The 10,846-nt window shown below is 48.3% G+C and overlaps 1 protein-coding gene across 1 annotated transcript; it reads right to left on the minus strand.

Moving 5' to 3' along the window:
• Positions 1-1,453: 1,453 nt before the first annotated feature.
• WDR82 (WD repeat domain 82) lies at positions 1,454-10,773 on the minus strand. Its single transcript, XM_083155798.1, has 9 exons — positions 10,074-10,773; positions 8,504-8,601; positions 7,957-8,023; positions 7,065-7,164; positions 6,864-6,980; positions 5,886-6,041; positions 5,731-5,800; positions 5,513-5,655; positions 1,454-2,751 (listed from the first exon to the last, which is right to left on the minus strand). Exons 1-9 carry the CDS (start codon positions 10,232-10,234, stop codon positions 2,722-2,724), a joined length of 942 nt encoding a protein of 313 aa, XP_083011924.1. The 5' UTR covers positions 10,235-10,773; the 3' UTR covers positions 1,454-2,721.
• Between the last annotated feature and the right edge of the window lie 73 nt (positions 10,774-10,846).

Here is a 10,846-nt window from a genome sequence, read left to right on the forward strand (position 1 = left end):
ACTCACTGCTGCACCTAGCATTCTATTACCCCACATTCACTGCTGCACCTAGAGCATTATATTATTACCTGCCCCTCACACTCTGCTGCACCTAGTGCATACTATTATTAACCATCACATTCACTCTCTGCTGCACATATAGTGCATTATATTATTACCCCCCCACACACACACACTCTGATGCATTCTATTATTACCCCTCAGTCACTGCTGCACCTAAAGCATTCTATTATTACCCCTCACATTCACTGCTGGACCTAGTGCATTCTATTACCCCTCACACTCACTGCTGCACCTAGTGCATTCTATTATTAACCCTCACATTCACTCTGCTGCACCTATAGTGCATTCTATTATTACCCCCCACACACACACTCACTGCTGCACCTAGTGCATTCTATTATTACCCCCTCACACGCACTCTGCTGTACCTATAGTGTATTATATTATTACCCCCACACACACACTCATTCTCTGATGCACCTAGTGCATTCTATTACCCCTCACACTCACTGCTGCACCTAGCACATTCTATTATTACCCCACATTCACTGCTGCACCTAGAGCATTATATTATTACCTGCCCCTCACACTCTGCTGCACCTAGTGCATTCTATTACCCCACACACACTCACTCCTGCACATAGTGCATTTGATTATTACCTCACACTCACTGCTGCACCTAGTGCATTCTATTACCCCCACACACACACTGCTGCACCTAGTGCATCCGATTATCCCCCCTCACTACTGCACCTATAGAATTCTATTATCACCCCCGACGCTCCCTGCTGCACCTAGTGCATTCTATTGCACTCTATTATTGCCCTCCCCTCACTCACTGCTGCACCTGGTACACACTGTGCCCCAATACTCACTGCTGCACCTAGTGCATTCTATTACCTCACACCCACTTCCGCATCTAGTACATTCTATTATTACCCCCCAAACTGTTACTCTAGTACATTACACACTGTGACCGCTCACACTTATTGCTGCACCTAGTATATATCACCCCCCTCGCATCCACAGACTGACTGATGCAAATTCTCCCATTATAGGACGCTCCCCCATAGTTACTTCCAGCACACCAGAATAATTGTACCAACTCCCAAGTAATGATGGAAATCTGTGTCCACTATCGCCCCCCTCACCCTGGAATTGGTATAATTGTGATAGGTAGGGGTACATGACTGTTTAATACAGGCATGTCCAAAACTATGGCCCTCCAGCTGTTGTGAAGCCATACATCCCAGCATGCCTTGCCATAGTTTTAGAATTTCCTAATAGCATAACTGTGGTAAGGCATGATGGGACTTGTAGTTTCACAACATCTGGAGGGCCAGAGTTTGGACGTGCCTGGTTTAATGGGTTAGTGATGGATTGGGCTGCAATAGTAATGGGGATTGTATCATATCCCCTCCGCCGTGCACGGAAAACATCACAAATCACACAACTTTTCAATCATTGTTTTATTTGTGTAAAAAAACATTATATACAAGAAACGGTTGTGGGTGTTTATTGCAGTAAACTCACAATATCACAACACTTATGTACACATGCAAATAAAATGTACATTTGTTTATGCGGCCGGATAGCACAAACTGTGCGGCTGTGAACTGGAATACTGCTTGCGGACAGTCCCTTAGGGATAATGAAGGCTATGAGCACCCGTCACATGCCCGGTCCCTTTAAATACTTGAAGCCGGAAAAAGTAGCAATACACAGGGATTGACATACTGCAAGGTGAGGTTCCGCTTCGTCTCATCGCTGGTCTTTCTGATCTGTGTGCCGGACTAAGCCTAATTGTGGAAGTGGGCACAACCTCCGCCTGTTGGGCTTGTACATGGCTACAAACTCCCTTCTTATTGCTGCAGTGCCACTTCCGATACTGCTGGCTACACAATACCAGGCGGCGCAGGCCGTCTCCAATCACTAGGAAATATTTAATTCTCAAACGGTTTCAGGAGCCAAATGAAATCTCACACTCTTATTTGCGGCCTGTTCAGTTTGTCTGGAAGAACAGAAGCTGGAAGGAGATAAAAGACAAATGGGCAATACTGCAATGAGCCCTTCACACCCGTGTACCGCTGGGCGTCAGGGCGACAACACTCTCAGATTGCAGAAAACATTTCTATCACTCGTGTCCACAAAGCGCAAACGGAGACACAACGATCCTACTTCGGGCCTTCATTGCGCAAGAGATCCCAAGCACAACTAATTATAATGCTGTCACTCCAGTGTTCAGGGAACTAAATACACGTCTGTCACATGACACACACGCGTGGCCATTTCATCACAGTTGCACAATGGGGAAGGGGGCCTGAAATATCCCAGCAATAAAAAGGTGAGGGGATTGAGTAACTGGTCCCGGCAGGGAGTCTGGCCAGATTGTACACTTGTACAAACAGCGAAAATATATAAAAATGTGATCGAGACAATTCATAAAAAGGACATAAAATAAAAACTGAACCAAAATGGATGTGATCCGGATGTTGCTCGGGCACCGCACAGTAGTTTCGTTATCCGGCGTCTGGGCCGCAGTAATGTACATATTCGGAGGCATGGACCAGCAGATTGGCAAGCAGAATGACCAGTCTATTGTGGAAGTGGTGTAACACTGAGGAGAGCCTATAGGAAGGTCCATACTCATTCTCCAGACTCCAACAGTCCTAAACGCAACATCGGGGCTCTCGCTACCCCTGCTGGGTGACTGGTAAACTAGTCATCGATGGTTGGCAGCCAGAAGGCCTGGGGAGACAGAAGAGTCCATTACAGATAAGAGACCATCCTTACAGTACATACAGACGCACACGGAGAACAAGAATGTAGTTTGGTACACCGGTAAATATATGCAGTTTAGATACAAGATAGAAGTCCACTATTGTATTTTTTACATTATCAAACACTTATGTCAATAGGGTCCAAACCGTATAGCACATGTATCAGAGATACCGCATATGACTCCTGTGTACTTGCTCTCCGGCTGATGGCTTCTGCATTAGGACAGCAGATAAAAGGTGCTCAACTTCTGCATGTGACCAGTAATACCGCGAGACCTGTACTATCCACAAAGTGCTTCAGCATCAGCTGTGCCCGGGTACCATGTGCTGCCCTACATAATGAGGTTCCTACACAGAACACACTTATACCCCTTCACACCAGAAAATGCAGGGACTTACCCGGGAATACAGTCCAGGGATCAAGCAGGGACTTTCCCGGGTTGGCACCTTTCACATCAGCCTAGTCCCTGCATTTTCTGCTGTGAGGGGGAGAGACAGCGCTGGGAGGGCGCCTATGTGCAGCAGCGGTGGCTAAGGAGCTTGAAGCGCTATTTGCCGGGCAGTGGGGCGGGAAGCGCTGCTGAATTTGAAAGCGTTTTGAACATGGTTGAGTGCGCCCGGACAGTCTTTTTAATAGGTTTCAAATTCAGCTGCACTTCCCGCCCTGCCGCCTGGCATATAGCGCTACAAGCTCCCAGCCACCGCTGCACGGACACTGCTGCCCAGGTCAGTAGCTTTTACACCAACCAGTAACCTGGGCTGGTCGCGGGAGCAACCCTGCTAGCTATCAGGGTTGAAATCCCGGCAAATTTTACAGAGAGCCTTTCACACCAGCGCTAGTCGCAGGTTGTTCCCAGGGCCAACCCGGCAATGTAGGCCGGTGTGAAAGGGGTATTACAACCCTTTCACATTGCAGGAGAGGAGTAACCTGGGTCGATCCCGGGTTGTTGGGGAATTGACACAGGTCTCTGTGCAATGTGAATGGCCCTTTTCAAAACCCGGAATTCCGACTGGTTAAAAGAAGGGTTAATCCCAGGTCGGACCCGGGTTACAGTGCAGTGTTAATGGGTAAGACTCGGGTCCCGTTCACACTATGGAGGAGGCAACGCTTGGAGACCACGTCAGCTCCAGGTGCTGCCTTCCTTCCCCCCTCCCGTCTGGCCTCAGCAACCAGGCATATTGGAAATGCGTGGTCACTCCTAAGAAGGACTCATGTCCAAATCCCAGGTGCGACGGTGGCATTTGCAATGTAAAAGGGGTTTTAGGGTTAATAAGATGGGGGTTGAAAATGGGATGTTGCCTATAGGAACCAATCAGCTGATCAATCTATATTCTTCTAGAAGGTGCTATATAGGTATAATCTGTGATGGGCAACATGCCATCTTAGTAAATTTACCCCTTCGCCACAGCTGGCAGAGGGGCAGGAAGTCAGATTGTGCAGGAGCAGCAATGGCGGAACGTTTATCTTAGCACGTAACCTCCATTGCTTTTATGCCTTGTACATGGCTGTGACAGGACATGGGAAAGACAGTGACACCGGGAACACTGTAGTACAACATACAGCCGACCCCCATCTCTCCAATACTGCGCTAATTTGTCCATTCCTAGATATTGGTGCTTCCCACTTTATTTTGAGCAATGGGCAATCAAATCAGACATATTGGGATATAAGTAATAGGATGCAGGTCGTTTATGCATTCTAAATGATTGCCGCTTTAAAAAAAAAAAAAAAAAAAGTCCAGGATTCAGTCCCCATTACATTTTCCCTTCTGGTGAGATTGTGTACTGACACGATGCCCGGAAAAGTCATTATGTCCTATCCTGAGCCAGAGTCCTTTATGTCGTGGCTATAAGCGGTTCTGGAGACAGTACTACCACTGATGGCAGATTACTGTAGCAGGGATGGCTAGCTGCACACAGAGATCCCACAATCTCAGGCAGCGCCAGATGCCTACAAAACACAACTTATGGAATTGAGTTTTCAGAATGTCTATAGAATCTTAGCCGAACCCTTGGTCTTTCTCTAACTGAACGTACATCACAACCAGGTGCCGGACGGGGTCCCGACAGGCATTTACCCGACGTCGGGATCCCGACTCAACACACTGACATCCGGGTTCCCGACAGTCGTCGGCTACTTTCCCTCGTGGTCCACGACCCCCATAGAGGGAGAGTAGAATAGTTGCGTGCCCGCAGCGGAACATTAAGTGTGTTATTTTCAGGTATAGGAATGGTCTATTGTATTATCAGCTGTGTCTGGCAGCGGTGCAGTGAGAGCTGCAGGAAAGCTCCTCCCCCTCAGCGGCTGCCCGACTAGATACAGCATCTCATCCCAGCGTATACAGATATACAAGTCTGTACCGCACCCTCCAGACATAGATATAAGAGAGCTCAGGGGGTGGGGGCAGATGAGAGGGCCGGGTGCCATCCTCACGTGTAGGTTGCACTGTCCCGCAGATGGGAAAGGCTATGGAGTCAGGTAAATAGATGCTATAACCTCTATTCAAACAGAGTAGAGCTTGGGGAAGCCCAGCCCCCAAGAGTGATGCTGACAGGACACCCCCCTCCCCGGCAGAGCACATCCCCTTTTAGCATGTTCCCGCAGGTCAGAGCCCTCCGCCCCCCCCCCATTCTGCCAGGAGCACTACACTCTACTACAAGCTGCCTATGCCTTCACCTATCTACATTACACAAGTAGAAGACACTTCACTCTGAGAATCCTTACTCACCATATTGGAACAAGCACTTGCGAAAGTCATGAACTTGGGATTGAACTGTAAGCAGGTGATGGGCCCGGTGTGCTTGCCATCCAGTACAGCTACTTTCATGCCGCTCTCTCCATTCCAAACATGAATCTTACCGTCTTCCGACCCTGCATAGATAGAGAGTATGAGATGGAGCCCGGGAGCCGTAGAACAAGGGAGAAAACGACTTGTACTCATCTTACCGATCATAATGAACTGAGAATCGGGAGTGAAGGAAGCTTCCAGTGTGACCGCTTTACTGTTGTTGTAACCCTGTCAGAGACCAACGTGCACTACAATCAGAATCATCCACCTACATCTCCCCTTTTATCCAATCACGTCTTCACAAACTTCTTACCCCAAAGGTGTGCAGCACGGCCCCTTTAAACGCATCGACCAGTCTCAGGAAGCCGCCATTGGTCGAGAGAAGGATTAATTTTCCATCGTTGCTAAATTTGAGCGACGTCCACTCGCAGGTGCGGTCATAATTCATCTTAAAGGTGGCGAATGGGCCCTGCAACAAGGGGGTTCGGCACAAGATGTATTACTGAACGTTTTGCAACGTGTCGGTCTACAGAGGTGTAGTGTTTGAGTGCTGGTGACCACACAGAGCAATGTACGCTTTAACATGTACAAATGTGACATTTGTGCACATGGAACAAGCAACCAGATGTTACACTTCCAGAACATACTGACCGACAGAATGTGGATCCAACAGATTATCGGAAAAGTCGGCATAGCTGAACACTACCATACTGCAATAGAGGCCTACTGTTTACTTTAGGGTGAGCCTAGGTTGCTGTGTGAACTCAGGCACTTCCGTGCATGCCCAGAAAGGGGCGTAGTCACTCTGGGAAGAGGCTTGGCCTTGCGACACTCCACCTGTTCCTCACTCTGGTAGGAGTGCCCAGCGCTTACTGAGAGGTCGGGCTGACCCCAAGCACTATCTGCACATTGAATATATGCTAAACCACAACTACTCCCACCAGCATGACACTGCGGCCCTTGGGTGGGAAAGGCAGAGGGCAGGCAGCGGAGCCCCATTGTAACAGACTAGAAGGATCACTAAATGTCTAACAATCGGCCCCACTTTGCTGCAAGTGGCCCCTAAAATAGTGAAGCACGTGTAAGAAAGAAGAGTATTGGTCCTTGCAAACAATTGTTCTTTTTCCTCAATTAACCCCCAATGTGATCCAGCTTCTTGGCCATAACAAGTCTGGTGCAATTTATGACATCGTTGTATGCCGCGACTGTGCGGTGGCAGAATAGGATCATGTGTGACCAGCGCAACAGTCCCAACAAACATACAAGCTCACATGACCTGTGGTATATTTACCTTATCAAAGGAGCGAAGATCATACAGCTTCACCATCTCCGAATTAACCCCTGCCGCAAAAATGAGACCCTCTGGGTCAAACGAACAGACTGGCTTCCCCTGCAGATGCATCAGACCCTGTACAGAGGAAAGAATATACACTCAGCCGGGTGTCTGATAGGCAGGAACATCATAGAAACATCAGGGAAGAGCCGAACTAACCTGACAGTTGGGAGATCGGAGGTCCCACAGACGGATGGTTTTATCCAAGGACCCAGAAATAAACGCATCGTCCACCGGAGACATAGATAATGCAACGACCCTGCAAAAATGAGAGTGGGGAACGATCCATGAAAACACTGCTCTGATGGCCAGAACCCCAAGATAAATACAAGGAGACAACACAAATAACCCTGCTCAGGTAGATGTTGGTTCTGTCAAGTTGTGAGTGTAAGTACACAATCTTAACCAGAACTGGACAAAAAAAGGGGTCTGTAATTCTGGCCAACTGTCCTCCAACCATTGCTTGGATGGAATAAAAATCTGGTACTGGATGGGAGCAAAAGAATTAGAATTGTGCTCACAAACCCAGGAAAATGGACAAAAACATTCAGTCAAATTGTTTAAAATCAAACAGGTTCAACTACAGTACCGTATCTGAGCGACAGTTCTTAACTTATTCCAGATTTTGGGAGCAGTTTTCTGAAGTAAATATTACATTTGCTCCCATCCAGTAACATATTTTTATTCCATCCAAGCAGCTAGTTGGATGGTTAGAGGAAAGTTGGTCTGATGTGTGGCCACCTAAATGACAGTACAATTGCTTGCCAAATGCGGAAGGGAACATCCAGAAACCCCTTCATTACGGGAGGAAAGTGCAACCTAACGATAACCACGATTCTCATCCAATCGCGCTAGCTCAAGTAACAAATGCTGCATCAGTTTGCTCGATGGGTGCCTGCGAGTATGTCGGTAAATGCAGCACAGTCCTGACCATTCAGTAAGCAGCCGACTCCCCTAAAGACTGAATAATATATTTAGAACGCCTCACCCCCTTTTACCATTTCTTTCCTGACCCCTTACTGTAGCGAGGAACCTCAGTACTGTCACTCACCTTTTATTGTGGCCGGGGAAATAACGGATATATTTGTTATCGTGAAGAGAGAGGTACCGGATGGTATCTATAGAAAGAAAGGAAAGGAATTAGCTAGCAGTATGTAACAGCTCACTGTATAGAACAGGTTTATGTGAATAGGATACAACATAACACGGTATAAAAAAAAATAATCTACAGTACAACATAGAAAGCCAAGGATTTACCCCACGAAGACTCGTTTGCTGATCCGAGCAGGAACTCCACGCTGATTGTGCCATGGCCCAGGCAAGGAAGTAGCCTGTACAGTTATCTCCAACCGCGGGTGATGTCACAGACCCTTAAACTGTACAAACAACTACCTCAGCCCAGATCCAAGCGTAAGACCGAAGACATCTCCGGAGCATAAGCCTATCGCCGACACTGACAAAAGACATACCTGAGAAGGTAACCTACCATCAACAGCAAAAAACTCAAAAACTGCTGTTATGACACAACACAGTTAGAATCCGTGTGGTGTAAATGTAGGAAAGAGGAATGTAGTCCCTGGACCACAGGAAAGGCGTACCATCAATCTTGTTGGAGCTGTAGACGACAGTGTTTGCTGCATGTGTGTATCGGATGAGGTCCACGCCGTACTTCTTGCTGTAAAGCGTCCGCTTGGGCCTGTCAGAACAGAAAACAATATGAAACACTGCAAAACGCATAGGAGCCATTATAAAAGTGAAATCAAGAGATTGTTTCTGTAGCCATTGTGACTCAAAGGCTCCGGTGTAATAAGGGATCGCATTAGACCTTCCGTCATTTACCTGCAATATGGGCTCTTTAACTGCGACTGATCGCCTCAATCACAGGAAAAGATCCCAAATAGCATGTGAATCGCATAGTGTACGAGGGCCTTAAGTGTGGAACTTGTCAGTCACTTCCCCCACCACATCTGAGACACCTCTCCCCCACTTTTCCCAAATGCCTATCAGCACATCTGACCCTCTCTCAAGACCAGGCTTTGCCAGTTGACGGACACACGCTGACCCCCAGATACCTGTATTTATCATAGTTGTTACCTCCGAGCGTAGATGCCACCTTTACAAAGTACAAAAAGCTGATAAGGGGGCGGATTTATTATACTGCTGTCAAAATCAGTAGCTGTCAGTGCCACCAACCGTTCATATACAGAGCTCCGATGTCGTGGGCAATCTTAAAGGTGGAAACCCTAAAAAATAGAGTGGCACATGCCGGCTCAGTAACACGTGGGGTAGAAACAGTATTGGTGCATATAACATGCGTGGATACCACTTCTCCCCCATAATGACAGATAGGACATCTAATGCCAAGTGGGGATGTCCTCAGTGCAAACATCTTAAGGTGCCCATACACGTTACAATTATTTTATACAATATTGTATACAATATCGCATCTCTGTATTGCAATGAGATGAGAACTAGTACAAAAAGTATATGCTGCACTTTTTGTACTAGATCTCATTGCAAAATCGAAATGCGATAGTGTATACAATTGTAACGTGTATGGGCACCTTGAGACATAGAAACAGACTGTGACAGCAGATAAAAACCTCTTGGCCCATCTAGTCTACATTTAAACTTCTGACAACTTCAAACCCATTTGACCCTTAGGTCTTTGTAAGGATATCCTTATCCCACCTGAGCGTGCTTATATTGCTCTACTGTCCTAGCTTCTACAACCCCTGACGGCAGACTTGTAGCTGTGGGCCGCTCAGGGCATCATTCTCAATGCCAAGAAACACCGACAAGCATCCATGAAAGTTTATAGACATTGGCAAAACATTTTACCAAAGACAAGTTATGACCTGACATGGTTATGGATGATTAGTGTAAATTATAATATCATGTTCTAGCGTCACCATCCGGTTTCCATAGCAGAATGGCTGCCACGTGTCTTCCTAGTCTACGCTTATACTCTGCATCGTATACTTCTAGTATACCCCTATACAGGGAATGGCGTTCTCAGGTCACTGTGTCGCTCCTCCGCCAACTATGACATCTCCTGGCCTTACTCCATAGCAGCCATTGGTGGGGAAACACCGCTGGCTCTGGCCATTGCTATACACAGAACGGCACATCACCGGCCCATCGCCATCGCTAAGACCCCATACTTACTTGCCCTCCTGGCAGTCGTACAGAACGATGGAGTCATCGTCGCTGCTGGAAATGACAGTCTCCCCGCCAGGGCTGAAGTCGAAGCAGTTGATCTTATCGGAATTCTCACGGAAAACCTTGGCCACCCGGAAGCTGCGCAGCACATTATCCGTCAGCTTCATGGCCGCCAGGGCTGGTGGGGCAATGCGCCCCGGTGTGGAGGGAAAGTGGGGTACAGGGAAAGCACAGAATACAGGGGTGGGGGACAGCACAGAATATGGGGGTGCAGGAATACAGGGGATAGGGGGTACGTCTGAGGTAATGGATGGGGGGGGGGGCTGAGGATGGGGAATGCTGTTAAGTCACAAGGAGAGGGGGGAGATGTTGGGGTACAGGAGGTGTCTGGGGGGAGTTGGGGAACGGGGCAGAGCAGTAACCCCTATGTTTTCCCCCCGGCCCTCCCCTGGCTGTCAGGCCTTGTGTGGTGGCTGCTACGTTGGGGATCAGAAAGGGGACCTCACACCCCTAGGGCCCGGTGGCTGGCGGTTGACGGAGCTCGGGTAACCTGAGGTCGGCGCACGGGGACGGCAGTGGCCCGCTCACAGTTGGCGCCTCCCGCCCGCGCTCATTGTCTCCGCCGCCGCCATGTTGCCGCAGGAGCCGGACTCGAAGGGAGGCCGCAGCGCGCGCCTACAGAACACATAGGGGGGAAAGAGCGGCTAACGATTGGCTGGCGGGGTCGTGACGTCAGCTGAGTCCGCCATGTTACGTGCGGCGCGACGCTTGCGTGCTGT

Source organism: Crinia signifera, chromosome 8 (assembly GCF_055691185.1).
Source record: "Crinia signifera chromosome 8, ASM5569118v1, whole genome shotgun sequence".
NCBI lineage: Eukaryota > Metazoa > Chordata > Amphibia > Anura > Myobatrachidae > Crinia > Crinia signifera.